Genomic DNA, 28,000 nt, shown 5'->3' with positions numbered 1-28,000 from the left:
CGTCCCAGGCCGGTTTTTTTTTTTTCAACGGAGCTCCGGCCTGAGGAAGGGGGAGGGCCCACAGACCGGAGGAGGCTGGATGGCCCTATATTTAATGGGGGGGGAGCTATCCTGGAAGCGTGGTGCGCTTCTGAGACATGGCTGATCCAGATAGCCAGGAGCAGCAGCTTACCCCCCCACCTCAGCAACAGAAAAAGCGGAGGGATGCATCGTATACAGACAGCCGCTCGAGTAATCATAGTGGCAGCCGCAGGAGTAAGGCTTCGAGTGCCTCGGGACCATCCAGAATGGAATCATCGGTTCCGCAACAGCCTCCGAATCCGGTACCCGTTTGTGACCTCCGGGGGTGAGTGAGCTTCGTGAATGTCACTGGTTAGTAACGGGAAGTCTCTTATGTGCTTCCTTTTTTTAGGAGCCTAAGAAGAGTAGTGCCAAGCAAAAGCATAGAATATGTGCCCTTTGCCAAGCTTCTCTCTCAGTAGAGTGGCAGAAACCACTTTGCCAGGGCTGTGTGACCAAAACCATAGCTGAGAATTCCCGGGATTTTGCTGCAAATTTAAAGTCCATAGTACATGCAGAAGTTCAGGGGTCCCTGAAAGGGTTCCTTAGAGGGAAGATAAGACCCCGTAGAGGGGTTTCCTCCGTCTCTGATTCCTCCCAGTCCGAGGAGCAGTGGGATTCATCGTCCTCTTCCTCATCGGGGGGCGGTAGACCCTGCTTCCCCATTGAGAATACAGACAGACTGGTTAGGGCAGTAAGATCAACCATGGGTCTGGAGGAAGAGAGAGCATCTAAATCCCGGGAGGACATCATGTTTGCGGGCTTGGGAGAGAAGAAGAGACGCTCATTTCCGGTTAACAGTAAAATTCAGGGCCTCATTGACCGGGAGTGGAGGAGACCTGAGAGATCAGGGGCTTTACCCTCCTTCTCCAAAAGAAGGTATCCCTTCTAAGAGAAGGATGCGGAACCTTGGGATAAGATCCCCAAGGTGGACGGGACTGTGGCAAGGTCATCGAAAAGATCTTCCCTGCCCTTGGAGGAATCTGGCGTCCTAAAGGATGCACTGGATAAAAGAGCTGACTCCTTCCTGCGCCACACGTGGGAGGCGGCGGCAGGCGGCCTAAAACCAGCGGTGGCTAGCACCTGTGTGGCGAGGTCCTTGATGGTGTGGCTCCAACAGCTGGAAGACCAGCTTAAAGATAAAAAGGTCTCCAGACAGGCAATACTTGCAGAGCTACCTCTAATACAAACAGCATCGGCCTTCCTGGCCGACTCTTCAGCTGACTGGGTCAGACTGTCAGCTAGGGCAGCGGGACTATCCAACGCAGCCAGGCGGGCCTTGTGGCTCAAAGGTTGCCCAGGCGACCTACCTTCGAAACAAACTGTGCTCCCTCCTGTGTGACGGTAGACTCCTGTTTGGCCAAAAGTTAGAAGACCTGTTAGAAAAAGCAGGCGATAAAAGCAAAGGGTTCCCGGGATTTTCGGGGGAACCAAGAAGATTTAGTTTTCGGAGGAGAAAATTTAACCGGGGTCGTCCTCCGGGAGACAAAAAGAGATGGGAAGCCAAGTCCAAAAAAGAATCGGGCTACATGTTTGGAGGACCATCCTCGAGTTCGAAGAGATCCTCCCAATGACGCCAGGCTGGAAGTGGGTGGAAGGCTTTCCCACTTTTTTCCAGCTTGGGACGCGATAACCACAAACCCCTGGATTCTGAAAATTATCAGTGGGGGCCTGAAGATCCAGTTCAGCCAGACCCCCTGGCGGACCTTTGTGGTTACCCCCCTACGAAAGGTCCAGGAAGAACAATTAGCCCTGGAAACAGAAGTGTTAGAGTTAGTAGGAAAGCAGGTCCTTCTCGAAGTACCAGCAACACAGAGAGGGAGGGGGTTCTATTCCCCACTATTCATGATAAAAAAAAACAAGCGGGTCCTTAAGGACCATCATCAACCTCAGGAGTCTGAACCAAGTAGTAGAAAACCAGACTTTCAAGATGGAGTCAGTAAGCTCGGCAGTGAAGCTCTTACATCGCAACTGCTTTATGGCTGTAATAGACTTGAAGGACGCATATTATCACGTCCCAATCCATCCGGAGTATCAGAAGTATCTGAGAGTAGCCCTGTTTATTCAGGGGAAGCTGAGGCATTTTCAGTTTGCTGCCCTACCCTTTGGCCTCTCCATTGCCCCGAGAATATTTACGAAACTAATAGAAGTGACAGCCTTCCTACGGATCAAGAATGTAGTGATCGTGCCATATTTAGACGACTTCTTGATAATAGGGAAAACAGAAGCCCACTGCTCCAGTCAGCTCCTAGTGGTCACGGAAGTGTTGCATCAGCTGGGGTGGTTAGTAAATTTCCAAAAATCAAGACTAACCCCCTCCAGGACTCAGACCTTTCTGGGTCTAATCCTAGACTCTCGTCGCCAAACCTGCTTCCTCCCAGAGGACAAAATCTGCAGGTTGATTGCATTAGTCTCGAAGGCCATTCAAGCTCCGGAGATGTCTCTGAGAGAGGCAATGTCCCTCCTGGGTTCTATGACAGCCTGTCTCCCAGCAGTAATGTGGGCCCAGGGGCATATGAGGCGGCTTCAGTGGGAGGTCCTGTCAGCACAGAGGTCCTGCAACGGGCATTTAGAAGGCAGGCTCTCTCTCTCCCCAGAAGTAGTAGATTCCCTTTCGTGGTGGACAGTCAGGGGAAATCTGACCGCAGGCGTTCAATGGTCCAGACCAGTAGATCGGGTAATTACGACCGACGCAAGCAGTTCCGGATGGGGGGGGGGTCATCTGGCAGAACTCTAAATACAGGGTCACTGGGCTTACCACGAGAGGGGAGCATCCTCAAACTTAAAGGAGCTTTGGGCAGTAGAAAGATCCCTCAGGGGCTTCCTCCCTCACATCCAAAATCACCATGTCCAGGTCAGGTCCGACAACCGGACAGCAGTAGCCTATGTGGATCACCAGGGAGGGACAAGGTCACGCCCTCTGATGGTGATGGCAGACAGGATCCTTGGTCTAGCAGAGCGAAACCTCCTATCCCTCAGCGCCCTTCACATAAAGGGGGTAGAAAACGTGAAAGCAGATTTTCTAAGCCGCCATACCCTAAGACAGGGGGAGTGGGGGTTGAACCCGGAGGTCTTCCATCAGATTGTCCCGTTATGGGGGCAGCCAGACATAGACCTGTTCGCCACAAGGGCAAACAAAGGTGCAGAGATTTTGCTCCCTAAATCCGGCAGAAAATCCCCATGCCGTAGATGCCCTCCAGATTCCTTGGGGGTTCAGGAAGGCCTATGCCTTTCCGCCATTAGTGATTATTCCAGTAGTGGTGAGGAAGATCCGGGAGGAAGGCGCCAGGGTGATTTTGATAGCCCCTTTTTGGCCCAAGAGGCCTTGGTTCTCTCTGCTTCGACTAATGTCGGTGTTAGATCCCTGGATTCTACCAGAGAGGCCGGACCTTCTCATGCAGGGACCAGTATTCCATGCCCAGGCCAGGGGGTTCCATCTTTCGGCATGGAATTTGAGAGGTCGCTATTGAGTAGCAAGGGGTTTTCACCAGGCTTAGTTTCTACTTTATTGGGGAGTAGAAAACCAATTACAACCAAGATTTATAGCAGAGTTTGGGGTAAATTCCTAGAGTTTATAGATATCACGCTATCGAGCAAACCTCCGATTAGGGGGATCCTGGAATTTCTGCAAAAGGGGCGGGACCTGGGTCTAGCTACAGGGACCCTTAAGGTTCAAGTTTCAGCTTTGGAAGCACTCTACAATTGTAATCTGGTTGGGAATAGGTGGATCTCGAGGTTTATCAAGTCCTGTGCCAGAGCAGGACCGGTTAGGTCCATGGGTGTTCCTCCTTGGGACCTGAATTTAGTCTTGAACGCTCTTACTAGTGAACCATTCGAACCCCTATACAAGGTTTCTCCAAAAATTCTCACCCTTAAGACCATCCTCCTAGTGGCCTTAACGTCAGCCCGTAGGGTGGGTGATCTGCAGGCCCTCTCGGTTAATCCTCCTTACACACAAATCTTTGAGGATAGGGTCACCTTGCGGCCAGATCCAGCGTACCTTCCCAAGGTGGCATCTAGATTTCACCGTAGTCAGGAGATTGTGCTACCCTCGTTCTGCAGCAATCCCAAGAACCCAGGGGAAGTCAGGTTCCATAGCCTAGATGTTAGGAGGTCCCTGCTACAGTACATTCACATGACTAGTCTGTAGAGGAAAGACTGTTCTCTGTTCCTGGCCTTTCAAGGGTGTAGGAAAGGTCACGGGGTGTCCAAGGGTACCATCTCTAGGTGGCTCAGGGAGGCCATTTGCTTAGCCTATACGTCCACAGGGGTTCCAGCCCCGGACAATGTGAGGGCTCATTCCACTAGAGCCGTTGCAACCTCCTGGGCAGAGAGAGCAGACTTCTCGATCGAGCAGATATGTAGGGCTGCTACTTGGTCTACACCATCCACCTTCTTTAAGCACTATCGGTTGGATCTGTCCTCTTCTGATCTCCCCTTTGCGAGAAGGGTACTTCAGGCGGTGGTCCCTCCCTAGGGTGCTCATAAATTCTCCAAAATTCTCTCAAGGTGTGCTGTCATGGGGGAGGGGAAAACACCAAGGTTACTTACCGGTAGCCGGTTTCTCCTGAGCCCATGACAGCACCCGTAGTTTCCCCCCCTTATTTTTTCTATGTTTCTCACACCCTGGTGTGCACTGTTTGGGGTGGTGTGTATATGTATATTGTGGTGTTGGTTATGTGCCTAACCTGTTTAGGGAGGTCCTCTCAATGCTCTGCAAACAACTGAAGCGAGGGAGAGGTGCCGCCCTTTTATTTCAGACGGTTTCCTGTCCTTGGTGGGGCGGATCCTCTCTCTCTCAAGGTGTGCTGTCATGGGCACAGGAAAAAAACGGCTACCGGTAAGTAACCTTGGTGTTTTCCTAGTCTATTTGCCTGCTTTAGCTGCATCAATATTAGAATTGATTATTTGGAGTACTGATGATGGCAGTGAAAGGATCAGTTCAGTACCTGTTTCTTGCTAACTGTGGATAAGCCTGCTGCTGGAGATTGTTCTTATAAGGCCATGGTCACACACTCAGCATTTGGTCAGTATTTTACATCAGTATTTGTAAGCCAAAACCTGGAGTGGAATTATCTGAGGAAAAGTACAATAGAAACACATCACCACTTCTGTATTTCTCACCCACTCCTGGTTTTGGCTTCCAAATTCTGATGTAAAATACTGAACGTTTGAACATGGCCTAAGCAGAGCACTCAGAGGAGACTAGTGCTAAACCTTTCACTGCCATCATCTGTACTTCAATCGAGTACAGTCTATCCATGCAGCTGAAGGCATACAAATAGACCTACGAAAATCAATGGTTTGGAAGCCACTTACACGCACATTTTTACAGGACTAAAAACAAATTCCCTAATAAAGTAATTTTAAAATTTTCACAGCTCTCCATGATGGACAAAATTCTAAAAACAAATTGAAAATGTAGTTACTCTTTAAAAGTGAGGTATCCTACGTTTTGTACCTTGCAGATGGAGGTAAAGAAGTCCTCTCCATGCACCAAGTCCTGCTATACTTACTGAGGAGTAACAAGGCTTTAGTCCCAGAAGAGGAGATTGCAAACATGCTCCAGTGGGAGGAACTTGAATGGCAGAAATATGCAGAAGAATGTAAAGGAATGATTGTCACCAACCCAGAAATGGTAAGTGTACATCTGTAAATTGTCATCATGTAGATGTACTACTCACCTACTAATACCTAATGTACAGAGAGCCATTTCTGTATCTGCTCAGGGGGCAGAAAACATCATTTTCTCCTGCTTTAGGAAGCACCCTACACAGGGTTTAAATTCTACATACATGCAGATCACCACTATATCTGAATGCAGATAGTGTTTCTTGAGGTGACTGGTTCACTTTAAAGTGAATCTGTCAGTAGGATTTCACAACCCTAACTATTATACATGCGCATGTAGTTCTTTCAAAGACAAGTCCAGCAATACCTCTACATGGCCAGTCCAATCCGTCACTGAGAAATCAGCCTTTAAATTGATATAAAAATGAGGCTGAATATCTGAAGCCTGTGTCACTCCAGCTCTATTTCCTGTCCAGTTCTGCCTCCTCCTGCTTAATCCATCTTATGGCTCATTCAGATGTCTGTGCCAATTGGTCCAGAGACCACTAATGAATGAACTGGCCGCAGTTTACCCAACCATGACAGCTTCATATATTTCTATGAAGCTGTCTCGCTAAGGTCACGAGACCCCGCGGTCAGTCAATGCATTACAGTCCGATCTCGTCTGAATGAGCCTTTAGAAAGAAATATTATCTGCAACACGGAAATCTAAACTTTTAGATTTTGTGTGAGATTTACACCAATTCAAAAGGGTTGTCCATCCTTGAAGATTTTTTTTTTAACTGTATTTCGGTCTTAAAATCATTAATTAAATTTTTTTTCACTGTTTTGCTTTTGCATGCTCTGTTTTTCTACACTTTCAACTTTTTGATCTGGTGTGTGGCCATAAATCAGTTGAGGGAAGCTAATAAAAAGACTGATAGGCATTAGAAACTATTAGTACTGTTGGCCTGTCAGTACAAACTCCCTGACTGATTATCTGTTGACTCATTCTGCAACCAACAATAGACTGTGCAACTCAAAGGTTAAGCTAGAGGCAAATGGTGGAAAATTTTTTTAATGAAACTGCAAAAGTGATATTTTTTTTTAGCTCCAAATACATATGTTTAAGTAGTAAAAAGAAAACGGTCACCTAAGATGAACAACCCCTTTCAGCTAAGATTGCCACCAGCCATGCCAACCAAATGCCACACATCACACATAATGCCCTCTGTCAGCACTAAATGCCACAGTGCAGCATAAAATACCTCCCTTTAAGTGCCAAATATCCCAGAGCCCAGAAAAATGGATTTGCCCAAGCCTACATCCACAGAAGATCTGTGGTCAGTTCTCCAAGATGTTTGGAACAATCTCCTTGTCAAGTTCCTTCAAAAATTGTTTAAGTATACCTTGAAGAATTGATGCTGTTTTGAAGGCAAATGGTGGTCACACCAAATATTACATATCGTTTGTTCATTCACTTAGTTTTTTTTTTAACAATTAAGAACATACAAACACTTCTATTTCTGAAATGGTTCTTCCTTGGTAGCATTTTTCCACTCCTGCCTAAAACTATTGCACAGTACTGAAGCTCACCTTACGCCTTTAAGGGCATCCTGGCTGCATATGTTTCTCGATATTTGTAGGTTTTATTTTCTCTGCCATCCATGTAGATGAGTGTAATGTTTCTCAGGAAAAGCTCTCTAAAGAACCCCATAGTTTGGCCTTTTCCCCTGTCCCCTAGGACAACATTGATGTTTCCCCACCCTCATTGTATTCCGGCTGACATTGAAGAAGGAGCTGTGAAATCTGTAGATCGGCTTCCTAGGGCTTTTTCTCTGCCAGCTGAGGAACGTTTTTGACAGGCTGACAACCCCTGCAGATCTAAAAGAATGATATGGCAACACTGCTATAGTCCTGATTCTTACCTGCGATCATTAACTGCTTCATTATTATTTTAATTTGCAGAAACCCAGCTCAGTTCGGATTGACCAGCTTGACCGGGAGCAATTTAACCCAGAAGTAATTACGTTCCCTATTATCGTCCATTTTGGGATAAGACCTGCCCAGCTCAGCTATGCCGGAGACCCACAGTAAGTTCTTGTTATTTAGCCTAGTACTGGTATCACCTAGACATTGAATATGAATCAATGAGTGCAATGGAATATATCCAATATGCTCTGAAATACTATGGAGAAGATTCCAGACCTCATACTGGTAGAAATGTACTGAGTGGGGGATTTATAAAAGATGCCGTCTTTTCTGTGCTAGCCAATCAGAGAGCAGCGTGCCTTTTTTAGGAAGTTCTGAAAAATTGGAAGTTGTGATTGGATGCTCTGGACAACAAGGCCCTTGGTTATACTGGACACCTGATAAATCTTAAAGAAACACTTCCATCAAAATATTTATCCTCTTAATATATTGCAATCATCATATTAAATGGCACTGTGTACTTACAATTGCTCATTTTCCTTTCTACCCAGATAATTCTTCTGTTTCCCATTAGGTCTCTGACATCACGTGATTCAAAACTGACTAGCTGAATCCTTCTAAGCTCTATGTAAAAACAGGAGGTCAATTTTCTCTGCATGAGTCATCACTGAAAAAGTCCCTGTTAGGGGGGAGGAGCGGAGCAGCTGGGTCAGGAGTTGGAGGGGGATGATAAATGCAGGGAGAAGAGACTTCCTGTTTGTACATAGAGCAGAGAAAAGAGAAGAATTAGCTGGGTACAAAGGCAAAATGAGCAATTGTAAGTACAGAGTGCTATATAATATGATGACTGCAATATATTAAGAGGGTAAAACTTGGATGGGAGGAGGAGTGCTTCTTTAAATTGGAAAAAAAAAAGTTCCAATAGTCTGAGCACTCAGTATGTGATAGCTGCGCTCAGATACATGGAGTAAATGGATTTTCTCGCTTAGTATTAACAAAAGTGCATCACAGAAGATATTGATTTACTCCTCACCTAGGATGTCGGTGATTGTACACATACAAACTGATCAATGTGGATTATCCCCTTTGAGTTTGGTATGTTCAGTAAATCTTAATGGATTCATGCCTTTAGGTGACTCCCAGAAGAAGCGATCTGGCTGCAGTATTAAGTGAGAATTGGATCCATCTAGTGTGTGAGTGTTAGTGTGGTACGTCATCTGTGGGTTAGCTTTAATAGTTGACAACGTGAAGAGAAATATTATGTAAAATATGCGGGAAGGTCACAAAGTGTCGTCACTTCATGACTTTTGCAAACCTCTCTGCTGACAGTGTCTCCGAATCTGACTGCAACTCTGAGAAAGTCAGTAGCTGGAAATAGAGATACATGGAAAGAAGTAGGAGTCATTTACATAGTCTGTCATGTGGACTATCTTACTGTACGTGACCTTCAAACCTGGATCTTCTGTGAAAATATAGGTAAAGGGGTTGTCTCCTGTTCTATGGTAGCTCGCCGCTCCTCTGCCTCCTGCTTGCAGGTGAGCGGTGCACTCCCAGTGGCTTGGCCGAGCTGCTGACCCGAACTGCATGTACTAGAAAAGGCGGAACTTGGCTGTGCTTACTTAGGAAACCGGCCTCAACCGTTAACCCAGGCGTCAAGCTGTAAGCTATAAAAATTGAGAAGAAAGAACATGTTTAATACTTAGTAAATTGCAGAGTTTCTTGTTTTTACAGGCACTATCCAATTTTAGATCCAAGAAAGAAAGTTCTCTAGCCGTGTTCCTATTGAAAGGTAAGCTTTATTCCAACACATTAATAAGATGACACGTTCAAGTATATTCTTTTTCCTGCGGGTTTCAGACTGTAAGTCAGTCCTTATTCATCATTTATCCATGGACCCAGACTGAGTTAGTCTGAAACGCGTAGGAAAGGATATACACCTACATTGGGATATACTTGAAGATGTCTTAGCTTTTTAATATGTTAGAATAAAGCTTACCTTCCAATTGGGACACGGCTGAAAGAATTTATCATGGATCTTCGTTGTGGCATACCGGGCAAGGATGGCTTTCTCCATGCTACATTGTGAGCTGTTTTTTTCTATATTACTGTTGCACGTTACAATTTTGTCTAGCTATGAACAAACAGCCCCTTTAATACGGAAACATAAGGCAGCACCAGGAGAGGTTTTAATGGGGGATTTCTAAGTGCATTGGTGGAAATAACACAATTCCTAAGAATTTCCACATTTTGGTATGGTGCAGAGGTTAATGGAGGAGGATTTAAGGCAAGACGTCAAAGTTGTAATTCAACTCTTTACTAGCCCAAATCCAACTACTTTATAGCAGAGCTGTGTTTTTTTATACGGTGCTCTGAATCCCCCCTGCCTCCCTTAATCAGCGGTAGGATCATAGGTTCACTTTACAATTGTGTCCACAAAAGGCTGCCAACTCCATTGCAGTTCTGATGCAACTAGTGCCTCGTGGACCCCATTGACTTATAACTGGACCTATCAGGTTCCTTCATGGCTTCTGTCATTTTGACAGAAAGAATAGTCTTTCCTTATTCATAAATAAGGGTGCTAGGTCACTCGAAACACGTTGATGTCACCTGTCATGTAATCTTCATTACAGAAATCTTGTTTTATCCTCCATTTTCACTTTTGTTAATAAACACTGTTCACGGTTGGTCGAGCTGGATCCTCGTTTCCTTCCATTGATTCCCTCCATACCTTAAGGTAGCGTGTTTTGGGTTCCAAACAAGCGAAAGATGTATCACGCAGTGATCTGGATATATCTAGCATATTTTTCTGCAACAAAAATCACAGTGATAACAAGTAAAATACATCTGACGTGTGTTTACCTGCATTTTTGTACTTTTTTTTTCTCAGTCATTTGAATGGGTATAAAACACTGCAAAGGTGCTGAAAGAATTGACAGGAAATTTGAAAAAAACAGTTTGAGTCAAATCCACAAGGAAAAAATAAGTATGTGCATGGATTTTCAGAAAACAAAAGTTTCTGTAAAACGCTGCGTTTTTTTATCCTTGAAAAACACTTTACAAGATTGTCTCTTTAGCTTTTCATGTGAAACAGTTAGGTCACTGATACGTGGAAGCATTGTTATAAGAAAATGATATGAAAGCCCCAAATGCCGTGTATGTGCACATCTTTGTGTGAGAATACATTTGGCTATGTGCTTATATATACCATGTTGGAAGCCTTTTCTTCAGAGCGGTGCTGCTTGCCAGTCCCCATGAAATGACATGCAGGCACAGCAGCCACTGCCTGCCGTCATTATGAGCTGTTAAGCATGTTAGTAATGACAATGCTGGGGTCAATGGTAAGAGAGGTCGGTCATTTCCTAAATGTAATTGAATCTATTTTAAGCAGGGTAGTGCACAATGATAGAAAATCCAATATCTGAACAAACCAGAGTGCGATCATTCTGTAGAATTCCCACAAATTGTTGTGTCCGGACTGGCGTCTTGCTACCTCGGTCTTCTCCATGTCAGCCCCCCACCTCCTCCCTTTTATTCCGCAGCTCATGATCTAGAACGTAAAGCAAACATCGCCATTTATACTGATTACTTACATTGAACTCCTGTTTACACAGATTTGTCACTGTCTTGGTTTCAATAAAGTGTTTAATGAAGATTCATGTTCTTGTGCTAATTGTTTATTGAGAACTTTGAAAGACAAGAGCCTAATTATCCATGGCTAGTTACCAGCGGGGGATTTGTGCTGTAAGATCGAAAACTCAGCTTAGATCCTATGATATATAAACACTATTATTCAACAAAATAAAGACAAATGGCAGCAATGGGGAGGAGTACACCCTTGGCAGGAAGGATTCCAGGCGAGAAATGTATGTATGCCTGCCTATAATTGCTCATCTCTGATGCTTTTAGTGTTTCTCAATATTGATAAGGATTAGCTCATTGCTGGTAGTTGAGTCTGGCTTGTGTAACGTTGTCCGTTTCGGCTCTAGCCGTTACCCTGGTGAGTATATGTCTGTTCTTTGTAGGTTTACACATACTGCCATAGTTCCCTGGGTGTCACATATATTTTCCTGCATACCTGGATATTTCAGCCTCCCTCTCCAGCATGGTACTTGTGAGAAGTAATATTCCAGCTGCTGCACAGTCCTTTACGCTTGTGCCTAGAATACAATTTTTCTAATATTCTTTCTAAGACCGAGATCGGCATTGAAGCTCGCCCTATTTGAACCAACTTTAGCTAGCATGGAGAGCAACATTGACATTTAAAAATTCCCCTACACAAGCTAGACACCTCTATACATGGTTATCGACTGGTTCGAAGGGAACTGAGGAAAGTATGGCCCTTATTTCTGCACTGTGACTTCTATACATCCTAGTGATTGTACAGAAAATGAAGATTTCTTGCTTACATTTTAAGACTCATGATGCTAACCATACAAACAAATGACAAAAAGAAAAACATTAGAACAATACAATAAATGTTTATTTTTTTTATCATTTAAAGGGAACCTGTCATGTCAAAAAAAACGCTATCAACCTATAGGTATGGGGTTAATGTGCAGGTTAATAGCACTCTAACACCATAAGGCTGCCTCACTGAGATCCCCACTGCCGACAGGAATTGACCGTTATCCTTCCCAGCAGCCTCAGGCTTTCAGTCACTGCTCAGTACATATTGAGTGACGGCTATAACCACATCCCAGCTCTGATGGACAGTTGGCTTAGCAATTCATCAATACGGCTGTCATTTCCAGAGCATGGTTGCAGTCATCGTTCACTAGGCATTGAGCCGTGACTGTGAAGCCACCCCTATGACTGAAAGCCCGAGGCCGTTAGGAGGGATTAAGTTAATTTTCTCCAAGCAGTGCGGGTGCCCGGCAACTTCAGAACGTAATGAACTTGCAGATTAATCCCATATCTGCAAATCAATAGCCTTTTCTTTTTTTTTTTACATCACATGTTCCCTTTAAAGGGAGCCTGTAGTCGGAGTTCACCATTTAAAAGAAAACTGTGAATTGATTCATGCTGCCTACACCACAGACAGCATGAATTGGAGCTTGGCTGCACAATTTAATTTCAGAGGAAACAAAGGGACTGATTCATTAAGACTGGCGTTGTACACACCACTCATAATAAAAGGTTGTAGGATGAAGTAGGATGCGCAGAGTTCAATGAGAGGCACCACAATTGTTTTGGTGCATCTTATCGATCCTTGTGCCTCACCAGAAGTGCTAGAGCAGAGAGAGCTGGGATCTCCCTTTCATGTACATCTTATCTAGTCTTATCCTTCGTCTCCTCGATCTCTATTCTGTCCACAACCTGTAGGACAGCTGCAGACGAGCGTATGAAAAATCGTCCAAGTTTCACCCAACTTTTTTATAATTTTCATCCATGTGACGTCTGTGAGCGATCCATTTTCATACACTACATTAAAATGCGTACATGATCACATACAGTTTCCTAGGTTTATAATAGTAGTCTATTCATAAAAATCTGTTGCCACTCCAACTGTCCATTTGGGATCTTTTTTTTTTTTTACGCACCCATAGACTTAATCATGCATGCTGTGATATTTTTTTTTTTTTCCCTCACTGACAGTCGGACCGAGAAAAAAATCGGTAATCTGAATATTACGGGTTGGTGTGCTATCCGATAAATCTGGTAGCACATGTCCAATTATATGCTCGTCTGCACGAGCCCTTACTCCCCTACAATCATTAGTGATATATTCTGTCCTCTACTTCTGCATCCTAATCTACTCTTCATTTCTGCATATTTCCGCATACAGCTGTAGCTTACTTTGTTTACACTGCCTGTATACATACCTTTTTTACGGTGTTCATTACCCACTACAAATGACCTGAAGCCATGATTCTCCAGATCAATGCGATTACAGCAATACCAAAGTTGCATTTTTTAAGGTATGCATGGTGCGCAAAAATACTAGTCTGGCATTTAGTTTTTCTTTCTCTTTACGGTGTCAATGGTGTTTAATGTATGGGTTAATTTTATATTTTGATAGCCTGAATTTTTATGAATGCGTTACAGATGTACATTTTTTCTATTTCTATATTTTTAAAGGTGGGAAGCAAAGTGATTATATAGAGTTTTTTTTACCTTTTTTCTTTTTTTTCCCTTATTTTTTAGTCTCCTCAGGGAACTTGAACTTCTTCGATCATCTGATCACTTATACTATAGTCTGGAAAGCCACAGTATTGCAATACAACAGTGCAAATCATGGTCTCCTATGTAGAGAAGTTGTTGGCTGCACTTCACAGGGTACCAAGATGGCATTGCGATGATGTTACGGGGAGCTGATAAAAGCTGGTGCGCACGATGACCAGCAACAGTGTCATTTTAATGCTGCTGTCAAAGTTTGACAGCGACATCTAAATGGTTAACAGCAGGTAGCAGAGCTTGACTCCGGCCTCAGCTTTTAGACACATATCTCTGCTATTTAAAGAGAACATGTCACTTGCACACACAAAAAAAAAAAAAAGATTACTTAAAAACCTTGTAAAAACCTCTGACCTCCCCTGATTCTGAAGATTCCTTTGTTTTGCGCTGCTTTGCTCCATTTACATTTGTTCCTTTAGGTGCACACTATGTGAAATCTCTGCTTGTAGTCCAACTGGGCATTTCTTCAGTCTTCTCAGGAGGGCATACACTTTCACCTGTAACTCCCAGGGACTGTTAATCACAGCTCAACAGTCGATCTATTAGTTTTAATCCCTGCCAAGCTGTGATTGGCAATATCTGGGAGGAGTGAAAGCGCATGCCTGAAAGGAAAGCTATGAAGAGACACGCAGGTGGACTGCAAGCAGAGATTTCACATACTGCACTCCAAAGCAACAAATGCGAATATCTGTGCAATGGAGTGCCGCAGTGCAAAACGGATAAAAGCTGCAGAATCTGGGGAGCTCAGGGATTTTTTTTTAAGCAAATGAGAGGTCCTTTTAATTCAGCCAGCAACTACCACGTGTAGAGCAGGCTCCATGAATCCTGACCCACTCCATGACTGATGTAGCCGGATTAAGCTTTTGAACAGCAAGAATGACCATGATAACTTCCAAAACTACAAAATGAAAAAGTTCCACTGTTGCCAAGTGAGGGAAATTAGGCTGTAAATTTCTGGGTAGAGGATCTGTACTTTATCTATGCTTCACTGCAGTAGAGGAGTTTTCACTTCTCAAATGAATTTGCTATTTTACCAATTACCGTTTATAGAGCCCACTCTGCAGAGTGACTACAGTGAAGGGATACTGGTTATTTATCTCTATTTTTGCGGCGTGCTAAAAGGTGCTCAATCCACATAATGTTTGCTGAAACTTTAGAAAAGAGCATGAAGAAAAATAGCCTGTCTGTAGATAAAGTGAGACGACGACAGGGTGTCATTTACTTTGATGGGAATAATAAAGTTCCAGGTATACAGAACACATTCTGCTTAGATTCAAATGGACAGCTCTTTTATAAGCCTAGAATCAGTGACAGGCGCTTTTCTCTGAAATGTTTCATTTTACTACTAAATGGGACAGAACTGGGTTCAACAGCGGAGAGCGGTGACGTCAGATGAAAAACGGTGTGAAAGCTCCTCTGTTATCAAGTGGATGACCTTCAATGAAGTATGAGCTTTATGGCGCTTTACACCATTGCTGCGTTCTCCCGGTGACTGCACGTTTTAGAACCTTCTCTTCTTTGACCATTTCTTCACCTTTCCGCAGGTACCAGAAGCTATGGAAAAGCTATGTAAAACTGCGCCATCTGCTGGCCAACAGCCCAAAAGTCAAACAAGCCGATAAGCAGAAATTGGTCCAGAGGGAGGTAAGCTTTATTTTTACCCACAGAGAACAATTAATGAGGTGCAGTTTAGTCTCCGTTCAGCAGTGCTGTCACTTAAAACCCTAAGGAATACGTTGCAACTTACTCAGTACAGGCTTCTGGTGGAAAGATATTTAAAAGCAAACTGTTTTGCCTTTTAAATTACTTTTTGTCTTCAGCGCTCTGCACAAATCTTTTCTTTTCACTTCCAAAAGTTTCTTTTCTTCATTCTGTTCTTTAGTGATCTCCTTTGGCCTTGTACATATAATATCTAGTGCTATACATTTCCTAGGGTGTTCACTTTCAGTCTAAGATCTAAAATCTGCTGTCTGTGCTCTGCTTGTAAATGAGACTTAAAAACTTAAAAAAGCAGTTTTCCTTGCCCATATATCTTCCAACAAAAGCACGAGACATTTGAATCCTCCAAAAAAAAAAAAAAAAAAAAAAAAGTTTCCAATATGTGATCATTGGTGCGTGCGTTGCGTGGATTGCGATGCTGGTCAGTGATCCATGTGTTACCATTTGCTTTACATGTCGCGCACACAAGGTCAGTGCATCCTGACAGATCGCTTGTCTTGTGCGCTGAGATATTGCCGCTGATACGAAGCACATATTCTACATTAGAAATGCACTGATGTGAATTTGATAAAATCTGGTTGCTTTTGCTTGACTTAGAGAGAAGCTACAATTATTTATGAGATTTCTTATTCTTGTTATTTTATCTATTCTCCAAATCTTAGAGGTTAGGATGGAGGAATATGCATGGTTTGTATGCACGTGTATGTGAATGAGTTGATATGTACAGTCAAAAGCCGTGCTAGACTGAGATACCACCAGTAACATTGGCTATAGAAGCCTTCTGTTCAGCAAATATTACATTACACTCATTCACATATGATTCTATATAATTGTACACTGGGTAGCTTGTTAAATAATGAGATGCCTCCATTGTTTTTACATGGGCAATCAAGTGTTTGTGTCAACTACTGCCCATCTAGTAAGAGTGGGGGGCCCTCCGGGTGATTCACCTCTTCCCCTATGGGCCAGTCCAAGCCTGGTCACAAGGAATGTTTGGATCTGACATGCCAATACTGGGGCGATGTGTGCTCTTCCTTATACTTGAACTATGACCAGACGTTTTATTATGTTTGACATGTTAATTCTCTATCTGGTCTATCTAGTTATCTGTCCACCATTGGGAAGGTTATGTTTCCATTTATTCATGAATTTTAAAAATGACACGCATTAATTGCTTTATGTGCTTGTTCTTGCTTTTTATTTCTATACATAAAATAAAGCCTATTTGAAAAAATAAAGAAATCTTGCCGTGGCCTATGATGGGTTAGGAATGTCGTGTTCATGTGTGCCCCATATATGGTCTTCATATATAACCATGAAAGGAGTAGTTCACATCTTGCCTTTCACTCGTGTTTGGCATTTATGCTTTCAGTACATATGCTTAAAGTGTGAACCTCACCAGGTTTTTGTCACCTAATGTGAGAGCAGTATAATTTAGAGGCAGAGACCCTAATTCCCGCAATGTGTCACTTACTGAGTTGCTTGCTGTAGTTTTGATAATCTCCTGCTAATAAAACATTGATTTTTATCACTAGAGGAATAGTAGACCTGCTACTATGTAGTCCCACATATTCATGAATTGTGTATAATTCCACCCCCCCACTACTGATTGGCAGATTTCTGCCTATGCAGAGTGTACACAGAAAGCTGCCAATCATGGTAATTGGCAGGGTTATACAGAGCTCAGAATTTGGAGAACTGGTAGATCTGCTGCAGATAGAACCATGAATTTATCAAAACTGCAGCAAATACTTAAAAACGTAAAAAAGCAGTTTTCCTTGCCCATATATCTTCCAACAAAAGCACGAGACATTTGAATCCTCCAAAAAAAAAAAGGTTTCCAATATGTGATGATTGGTGCGTGCGTTGCGTGGATAGATCGCTGGAGTCGGGGTCTCAGATGGGTTACTAAAAACCTGGTGACCGGTTACATTTTTGAAAGGGAACCAGTGACGTGAAAAAATGCTATTAATCTACAGATAAAAGCTTTCTGAACCTACCTTGCACTTTGAGCCCCGATGCTGGGATGAAGTGAACTTTATTCCTCCTGGCAGCGCCCGGCAGTCAGTCACGGGGGTAGCGCCTGCACAGGTTCAGTCACCGCTCTGTGTATAGAGAGCTGCGCCTGTAACCACGACCCCCACACTGACTGACAGCCGGCCCTAATGATGAGCTGCTGTCAGTCAATGCCAGGGGCGTGGTTACAGCCGCCGCTCTTTATACACAGAGCGGCCACCCCATGACTGAAACCCGAATGCTGCTGGGAGGAATAAAGTTTGTTTCCTCCCGACAATGGGGCTCAAAGTGCAGGCGCCGGGCCGGTTCAGAACTCTCTTAACCTGCAGATTAGCCCCGTATCTGCAGGTTAATAGCCTTTTTCCACATGACAGGTTCCCTTTAACATGTCTGTCGCCCCAATACAGCTAGCATATACCAAAAGCTAATGTCCTTTAGGTATTTACTGGGCTGGTATGTATCAGCTCTTCTTTAGTTTCACAGTTTAGGGAAGCGTCGTCTACTATACTTTCCGATGCAGAGTGGCAGACTAAGAATCATGTGTCATGGGATTTACAGCTTCTTTGAGGCAATATTGTCGCAATGCTGCCTTTACAGTGGCTTACATTGGAGCGTACTCCCAAAGTACACCTCCTGAAAGAAAGATGTGAACAGAACTATCCCATAATAATTAACTGTACTTTCCACAATTGCTTATTTGTAGTGTCATTGGCTCGTACACCCCGATTTCTGCCTGTTGCTTCAGCAGATTTCTCGGCCCCCAGTAATTAATGAATCTATCATTATGTAAAGTGTGCCTGCTGTCACTAATGTAGTATTGGAGCCGTGCTCGCCGATGTTTCTATTCCCTGTTCATGTACTCGCAGTAATAACATAATCATCTAGTTCACCCTGGTCAGGCTGTTTGCAGTGTTAGCTTCATGGTCCGCTTAATCCCTGTTTACATGACGCTGTCCTCCTTCGCTGGAGCCTCCATTGTCACTACCCTGAGCCGACATCGGTACGGTTTAATAGGATTTCTCCTCTGCCGTCTTGTATGTATGGCATCTTCCTGAATGATCTGATATGATTTCTTCCACCTGTAGGCTGTTTTCATTGTTTCTCCCAGAGATTTCACAACCTACCAATTTTCCTTTCATTTACCTAGGAAGCTCTTCAGAAGATCAGACAGAAGAACACAATGAGGCGTGAGGTGACAGTAGAACTGAGTAGCCAGGGTTTTTGGAAGACTGGCATTCGCTCGGATGTCTGCCAGGTAATTAATATTAATAAGTCGAGACCTTGAGCCCGTCTTGGCTGGTTCTCTCTGTAGTCCTGGTTTTGGCTTTGCAGCACATGTATTCCGGTGAGCAGGGAAGTCTCGCTAAGAGCTCGATACTCCCGTCTTGTACATTACCAAAGAGCAGCAGTGTTTAAGAATCAGTGGAGAAGGCCACATGGCGCTTCAGTAAAAAAGACCCATTTCACACCTTTGTAGCTGCACAGTAATTTCCGAACTCACACCAATCCGCTTTAATGGAAGCAGCTAATTATTTAGACTTTACTCGGCATGCAAAGGCAATTTCACACAGTTTTTATCAAGCAACACTAGATTGCGCTGAAAGCAAGCTCACTGCTTTTTATTGGAGTTGAAGGCAGCAGTTGGTAAAGGAAAGCATGGGTGAATGGAAGTGTGATAAGTGAGGAGAAACTGGAGCTTGGACCTGCTATTAGTTTTTTGCTTTTTTTGCTGCTTGAGCTATGAAAATGATTTTGTCCACTCCACTCCTCAGACAACCTTTACTTAAATTGCTCAGTAAAAAATTAAAATATCAGGTACTCACCTCCCACCCCAGCGCCATTACAACAATGCTGATACCGAGTCTCCCAGGGCTTGCATGACATTGTAATGCCGTTTGAGCACTGAAGCCAATCAACAGCCACTAAAGAGCTGCAGTTCGCACTCTTCCTTCAGATGTCCAAGTTTCATCTGAGAGTGAAGCAGGCCATCAGTGAATGCAGATTGGCTGCAGTGCTCAAGTAGTATTACAATGTCAAGCTAGCCATGGGAGACCTGGCGCCATTCCAGCAATGTCTACACTAGAGGTGAGTAATATAGTATTTAAGAAGGGGTTATCCCAGAGTAGTGAACAACCACTTTAAAGAGTTTTGAAGTCTGCACCTGGAACTTTGATACATATGACCCTTTATCTTTCCCGAAAAGCTATTTAATATGTTAACTTTGCCAATGCATACCTTCCAGTAGAAAGGAGAAATGCAGCTATAATATGTCTTCAAACTGTTGCATTGGCATCTTAGAAAAATGATTCTAAATTGGGAATTACCTAATAGTCCATGCCTCATTTCCTTTTCACTCTCCATTCACATGAGGCTGTTTTGGCACATAAATAGGTAAGACATTTAGTGGCTAGGAACCATCCATATTAAAAGGTCGCCTTGACGTGGTTGGGTGGCTTTTGTGCTCTTTGATTAAAAAACACGAAGTACCTTTTACGTTTTGAGTTTTTTAACGTTTTGCTGCAATATTGGAGTTCACGTAGTCATTAGTCACAGTGTGCTGACGCACCGTATATGTTAGATTCCCTTCAGTTAGGCAGCGGGGAGTTGGCTGTCAATTAGCATGACATCGGCAGTCACGCCCCATCAACAGAACAGAGAGAAAAAGGAGCCGCTGATCTATCAATGTGAAATCAGCTGCTCCTTTTCAAATATATCATAGCATTTTAGTTAAGAGACTTGAATACTTTTGGAGTATATACAAGGCTTACAAAATTAATTCATAAAGACGATCTGTCACTTTCCATGAATATGTAATTCTTTTTCCTACGGAAAATGGCGCTGTTTTCCTAAATCTGGATTTCTTGTTCTTTAGTTCCTGCACCTCTTCATTTCTGAGACATGGCCCTCTATTCACTGTATATAAATTAAGTCTCTTTAGCCAACTGGGTGAAATCCTCAAGAAGACTCCCATAGAAAAGGTTGAGTGTCACACTTACCTGGCTAAAAAAAAACTAGATATACAGTGGGGAAAATAAGCATTTGAAGCAAAAATTGGCAGTGTGAGTTTTTCCACCTACAAAGAATGGAGAGGTCTGTAATTTTGATCGTAGGTGCACGTCAACTATGAAAGACCGAATCTTTAAAAAAAAAAATAAAAAATCCAGAAAATGACATTGTATGATTTTTTCATATTTCATGCAATAAAATGCAAATGAATTAGGTATTTGATACAATAGAAAAACAGAACTTACCTTATTTTTCGGACTATAAGACGCACCGAACAATAAGACGCACCTAGGTTTTAGAGGAGGAAAATACAACCCCTGGCAAAAATTATGGAATCACCGGGCTCGCAGGATGTTCATTCAGTTGTTTAATGTTGTTGAAAAAAGCAGATCACAGACATGGCACAAAACGAAAGTCATTTCAAATGGCAACTTTAGGGCTTTAAGAAACACTAAAAGAAATCAAGATTAAAATTGTGGTACTCAGTAAGGGTAATTTTTTTCAGACCAAGCAGAGGGAAAAAATTATGGAATCACTCAATTCTGAGGAAAAAATTATGGAATCACCCTGTAAATTTTCATTTCCAAAACTAACACCTGCATCAGATTAGATCTGCTCGTTAGTCTGCATCTAAAAAGGAGAGATCACACCTTGGAGAGCTGTTGCACCAAGTGGACTGACATGAATCATGGCTCCAACACAAGAGATGTCAATTGAAACAAAGGAGAGAATTATCAAACTCTTAAAAGAAGGTAAATCATCATGCAATGTTGCAAAAGATATTGGTTGTTCAGTCAGCTGTGTCTAAAATCTGTACCAAATAATACAAATAACATGGGAAGGTTGTTAAAGGCAAACATTCTGGTAGACCAAGGAAGACATCAAAGCGTCAAGACCGGAAACCTAAAGCAATATGTCTCCAAAACAGGAAATGCACAACAAAACAAATGAACGAATGGGAGGAAACTGGAGTCAATGTCTGTGACCGAACTGTAAGAAACCGCCTAAAGGAAATGGGATTTACATACAGAAAAGCTAAACATAAGCCATTATTAACACCTAAACGGAAAAAAACAAGGTTACAATAGGCTAAGGAAAAGCAATCGTAGACTGTGGATGACGGGATGAAAGTCATATTCAGTGATGAATCGCGAATCTGCATTGGGCAAGGTGATGATGCTGGAACTTTTGTTTGGTACCGTTCCAAGGAGATTTATAAAGATGACTGCATGAAGAGAACATGCAAATTTCCACAGTCATTGATGATATGGGGCTGCATGTCAGGTAAAGGCACTGGGGAGATGGCTGTCATTACATCTTGAATAAATGCCCAAGTTTACATTGATATTTTGGACAGTTTTCTTATCCCATCAATTGAAAGGATGTTTGGGGATGATGACCTCATTTTTCAAGATGATAATGCATCCTGCCATAGAGCAAAACTGTGAAAACATTCCTTGAAAGAAGACACATAAGGTCAATGTCTTGGCCTGCAAATAGTCCGGATCTCAATCCAATTGAAAATCTTTGATGGAAGTTGAAGAAAATGGTCCATGACAAGGCTCCAATCTGCAAAGCTCATCTGGCAATAGCAATCAGAGAAAGTTGGAGCCAGATTGATGAAGAGTACTGTTTGTCACTCATTAAGTCCATGCCTCAGAGACTGCAAGCTGTTATTAAAGCCAGAGGTGGTGCAACAAAATACTAGTGATGTATTGGAGTGTTTTTTTGTGTTTGTTTTTCATGATTCCATAATTTTTTCTCAGAATTGAGTGATTCCATAATTTTTTCCCTCTGCTTGGTCTGAAAAAAATTAGCTTTACCAAGTACCACATTTTTTATCTTGATTTCTTTTAGTGTTTCTTAAAGCCCTAAAGTTGCCATTTGAAATGACTTTCGTTTTGTGCCATGTCTGTGATCTGCTTTTTTTCAACAACATTAAACAGCTGAATGAACATCCTCCGAGCCTGGTGATTCCATAATTTTTGCCAGGGGTTGTAGAAAAAAAATGTAGTCATTATGACCAGTTAAGGGTGAGGGTGTCTGCTGCTGACACTGTTATAGGGGTAATGTCCCCCAATTCTGTTAATATCTTCCATCCTGGTATATATGGCCCCCTTCTTCCTGTTATATATGGCCCTCATCCCCATCCTGATATGCATGGCACCCCAATCCACCACCCTGGTATGCATGGTACCCCAATCCCTCATCCTGGTTTGCATGGCCCCCCTCATCCCTTTTCCTGGTATGTATGTCATCCTTCATCCTGGTATGTATGGCCCCCCCTCACACCCATCATGGTATGTATGGCACCTTCATTCCTCTTCCTAGTATGTATGGCACTCTTCATCCCTGTATGTATGACCCTCCTCATCCGTGTATGTACGATCCCCCTCATCCCTCTTTCTGGTATGTATGGCACCCTTCATCCTTGTATGTATGGCTTCCTTCATCCCGATATGTATGGCCCCCTTCATTCCTCTTCCTGGTATGTATGGCATCCTTCATCCTGGTATGTATGGCCCCCCTCACACCCATCATGGTATGTATGGCACCTTCAGTCCTCTTCCTAGTATGTATGGCACTCTTCATCCCTGTATGTATGACCCTCCTCATCCTTGTATGTACGGTCCCCCTCATCCCTCTTTCTGGTATGTATGGCTTCCTTCATCCTGACATGTATGGCCCCCTTCATTCCTCTTCCTGGTATGTATGGCCCCCCTCATCCTGGTATGCTTGGCACCCCCTGTTCCCCGTCACGCTGCACAGAAAAAAATATATATACTCCCCTCCTCTCTGCTCCATTGCGGTGTCCGGCCCTGCCTCCTCAGGGTTCTCACTGTGTGAGCCGCGCATGGCGTAACTTCCATGCGCCCTTACACAGTGAGCTGCTGTGCCGGAATAGTCCCTGCTCCTCATGCCGGGACTGAGTGTGTGTGGAGCAGTGACCATTCATTCTCCCTAATATCGCGCACACTGTAGCCGCAGCACGGCTCCTGCTGCGCTCCGCTGTCAGCATGCCCGCTATTAAAGGCCATGAATATTCACCACACCCATGGGTGAATCTCAATTCTCCCTTCAATACGGTGCAGTTGTCCTGTTCCCTTTGCAGAAAAGCACCCCCAAAGTATGATGTTTCCAGGGCTGTAGAGTCGGAGTCGGTGTCCGTTTTGGTGGAGTCGGAGTTGGAGTCTGTATAAAATGGACAGACTCCTAAAATATATAATAAATTGGGTACAGTAGTTCAATGCAGTTTGTGGGGAATATTTTTTCATAAGAATTTGGGAAAGTTATGAAATGTCCTATAAATGTCTGTCCTATTCCTGATCTAAGGGTCTAGACTTATAGTTGAGAAAAATGTGTCCTACCGTAAATTTATCACTTAAACATGAGGAAGTCGTGGAGTTGGAGTTCGTGTCATGGAAATTGAGGAGTCGGAGGTTTGGCATACCGACTCCACAGCCCTGGTTTCCCCCACCATGCTTCATGGTTGGGAGAGTGTTCTTGGGGTTGTACTCATCCTTCTTCTTCCTCCAAACACCGCAAGCGGACTTGAAACCAAAAAGTTCTATTTTGGTCTCATCTGACCACATGACCTTCTCCCATGCCTGCTATGGATCATCCAGATGGTCACTGGTGAACTGCAAATGGGCCTGGACATGTGCTGTCATGAGCAGGGGGACCTCGCATGCACTGCAGGATTTTAATCCATAATGGCATAGTGTGTTACGAATTGTAATATTTGATACTGTGGTCCCAGCAACAGTGACCACAGTAGAGAGGTTGGAGTTTGATTAAGGGTGTGGACAAGGGTCTTTATTATACAGGTAACGAGTTCAAACAGGTGCAATTAATACAGGTAATGAGTGCAGCGTAGGAGGGCTTCTTAAATAAAAATTAACAGGTCTGTGAGCTGCAGAATTCCTGCTGGTTGGTAGCTGATCAAATACTTATTTCATGACATAAAATGCAGTTTAATTATTTATAAATCATACAATGTGATTTTCTGGTTTTTATTTTTAGATTCTCTCTCTCTCACAGTTGAAGTGTACCTACGACAAAACTTACAGACCTCTCTATTCTTTGTAGATGGGAAAACTTGCAAAATTGGCAGTGTATCAAATACTTATTTTCCCCACTGTACATACAGGGAAGAAAAGACCTGATCTCAAGAATGCAAAGGCACAGGGGACAAGAAAAACACCAGATCCAGAAAAACAGCACCATTTACAGCAGATAAAAAGTTACATTTTATAGCAAGTGACAGGTCAATTTTAATTGGTGTCATCATTAAAAATAACTGATTTGCTTGTGCAAAGGACGGGGAGATGTTACCGCAGGCCTATTAAATGGAAACTATCATCAGAAAATGTCTAATTGTTTAAATACGGTGTAAGGCTAAGTGCCCACGATGCAGAAATGCTGCAGATTTTTTCTGCATCTCCCTGGCAGGAAAAACGCATGCGGATTTTACATGCGTTTTTTCTGCCAGGTAGAAGCGTTTGTCAAGCTTTTTTGCATGCATTTCTGCATGCGGGTTATCAAGAGCTTTTCCAAGCAATTTTAGCATCACTTGGAAAAGTGCTTGACAACTTGGTCACACTATATAAATCCATGCAACTGGCATGGATTTATATAGTGTGACCAAGTTAATAGTTTAAAAAAAAAAAAGAATAAAAATGGTAAAAAAATGGTCATTTAGTCATGTGACAGGTCACTCGACCGCTGACGTCGGTGGTCACGTGACCTGTCGCATGACTAAATGACATCACCGCAGGTTCTTTTAGACCATCGCGAGCCATACAAGAGACCGGACACACCGGAGAAAACACCGGGGGCCATCGGAAGGTAAGTATATGTTTATTTTTTATTTTAAATTCTTTTTTTTTTTTTTTACAGGTACTATGGTACCCGGGTCCGGAGGAGAGTCTCTTCTTCTCCAGACCCGGGTACCATCCGCATATAGAATCGCTTAATATCCGCATGTGCTCATGCGGATATTAAGCGATTCAATGCAAGTCAATGGCGGCAATTACACTGCGTGTCCGCAAAATTAATGGACATGCTGCGGATTTTTCCGCAGTGATAATCCGCAGCGGAAATTTCCGCAGCATGTGCACAGCACATGCGGATTATCATTGGGGAACATGGGGCACGTATTACCAAGCGTTTTTTATGCGTTTTCGCTGCGGAAATTCCTGGCAAAAACTCTTGAAAATCGCATAGTGGGCACACAGCCTTCTTGTTACATGTACAGTTTTCTTTGGCAATGTTTTTTCCCCTCCATCTCACACTATGTATCAAAGGGAATTTGTCACCAGGCTTTTGCTATGCAATCTGAGATCAGCACAATGTAGGGGCAGAGACCCTAATTCCAGCGATGTATCACTGGGCTGCTTGCTGCAGTTTTGATGACATTGTTTTCTGTGCTGCAGATCTAGCAGTTCTCTGAATGTTAAAGAGTAAATCTCATTTTAACTCTTATTTCATTAATTAATAGTACTCATAAAAATAAGCAACTTTTGAATATATCTTATTAGGGAAATCTGCTTTTTCATCTGAATTTCTTATTCATTCTCAATTAACGGCTAAAATCTGGATTCAGTGAAGACTGATTTTCCCATTACTGAGATAGGAGATGGCAGCTGCTACTGATAGTGTATGGAGAGTTAGGCGAGAGGAAGAGGTAAAAGCTAGAGGCAGAGCTCCTCTCTGGGCTTTATAGTCATTTTTTACCTGGTGCTCTTTTTCTGAATCTGGTGTTTTTCATTTGTGCCTGTTTCTTTCCCTTTCTGAGATATGGCCTTCTCTTCCCTATGTGTAAATCTAGTCTAGCCAAGTGGGTTTGATGCTCAACTATTTCTGTGGGAGTCTTGTGGACTACACCCCAGTTCGTTAAAGAGACTAAATTTATATACAAGGAATAGACATCCATGTCTTTGTAATGGATAGGTTTAGGAACAAAAGAAAAAAACAATTCCAGATTTACTGCTCGGACCACTCCTTCACAATCGGCACGTTTGCCCCAGTCAAATAACATCACTTGTACTATACCCCTGTGCAGCGCTGTTATAGCGCGGTTGACTCTCTCCCGGGGATCACATGAGATTGGCACGTGAGCACCACACTGGCTTCACTCTCCAGCCTTCAGAAGTATCCGACATAAAGAAGTGAGCAGTCAGCCGCGGCTCTGACTTCCTCTTGATGTCTAATTTGACTAAAGTCGGGAGAGTGAAGCCAGCGCAGGGCTCACGTGCCAATCTCTTGTGAGCCCTGGGAGAGATAGTGCCAGCACCGGAGGCAAGTGTGTTATTTTACTGTTGCAAACATACTGAATGAGAAGGTTTTCCGAGTAGTGACAGCCCATGTAAGCTCTGTGCAACCCCACCCACACCACTGGCAGCTTTCTGAGTACCCTGTAAATTGGTAGAAACCTGCTAATCAGTGGTGGGAGTGTGGTTGCACAGAGCAGCAGGACTAGATTGCACAAGACAACTAGTCCTCTATTGATATGATTATCTGTTGATAATCCCCTGATGATAAAACACTGATTTGATTGAAACTAGAACAAGCAGCCTAGTAAGTGACACATCACTGGCATAAGAGTCTCTGCCCCTACATATGTTGCTCTCAGCTTAAATAGTAAAAACCTGCCGTGATGACAGATTCCCTTTTAAAAAACAAAATTAGTGACTGCAATTTTTCACACTGGCCACTGAGTCTTTTTTAGACTTTCAGAATTTTAGGCATAGTTTTCATTAGGCTCCTTATTAGCAGAGGCAGGGTTCCAGGGAGGTAACCGGTCTATGCACATTAGATAACAAAGGATGCACCATTCACAATAGGTGATGTCCTAGCTGGCTCTTGCGCCATCTCCTTTCTCAATAATTTTTGCACAGTATCATTAGATGCGTCAGTACAAAAAAAATAGTTTAAAAATCTGTTCATCTACTTGCAGGAAGTTTAAAGACTAAAAAGGCCCCAGGGGCCATTGTGAAAATTGCAAGATTTTTATTTTTAAAGAGAAACTTTCACCAATTTTTTTTCATGTTGAACTGGACACACGATACAATAGTGACTGCAGAGCTGAATAAAACATTTCTGTTATTTTTTTATTTTGCCTCTCTGTTGCGGAGATATTAGCACTCAAAGTATTTGGCACCTAATGAGTTTACTTTTGTTAAGTCTAAGTGGGTGTAATCAGAAAGCAACTGAAAGGCCTCCACTATCCGTATTCGGTCAGTATTGTTTCTCAGGAGTGGGAGCCAAAACCAGGTGAGGAACAATCAGAGAAAAGGTATAATAGAAACAAGTCACCAATTCTGCATTTATCACCCACTCCTGGTTTTGGCTCCCACTCCTGTAAAAAAAAATACTGACCGAATCCTGGTAGGGGGGCTGTGGCCATAGAGGGAGAAAAAGTACACACCCAGTGAAAGCTATCTGATAACACCCAGGAGGCCTTAACTAAAGTTAACTCATTCCATGCCAATACTTTAATTGTTAATATATCTGCAACAGAGAGGTTCAAAATTAAAAACAA

At 43.0% G+C, this 28,000-nt stretch overlaps 1 protein-coding gene across 2 annotated transcripts in view; it reads left to right on the top strand.

Moving 5' to 3' along the window:
- Positions 1-28,000, top strand: part of DROSHA (drosha ribonuclease III) — a 303,644-nt gene that overhangs the window by 123,210 nt on the left and 152,434 nt on the right. For both annotated transcript variants that reach the window (XM_073678641.1, XM_073678640.1), the window contains exons 13-16: positions 5,529-5,698; positions 7,579-7,703; positions 15,261-15,360; positions 18,599-18,706. In XM_073678641.1, the coding sequence (XP_073534742.1) occupies positions 5,529-5,698; positions 7,579-7,703; positions 15,261-15,360; positions 18,599-18,706 (503 nt within the window). The remainder of the gene's footprint in view (positions 1-5,528; positions 5,699-7,578; positions 7,704-15,260; positions 15,361-18,598; positions 18,707-28,000) is intronic.

Source organism: Phyllobates terribilis, unplaced genomic scaffold (assembly GCF_046119375.1).
Source record: "Phyllobates terribilis strain yellow unplaced genomic scaffold, ASM4611937v1 Scaffold_4__5_contigs__length_816908805, whole genome shotgun sequence".
NCBI lineage: Eukaryota > Metazoa > Chordata > Amphibia > Anura > Dendrobatidae > Phyllobates > Phyllobates terribilis.
This window is presented reverse-complemented; position numbering and strand designations above follow the sequence as displayed.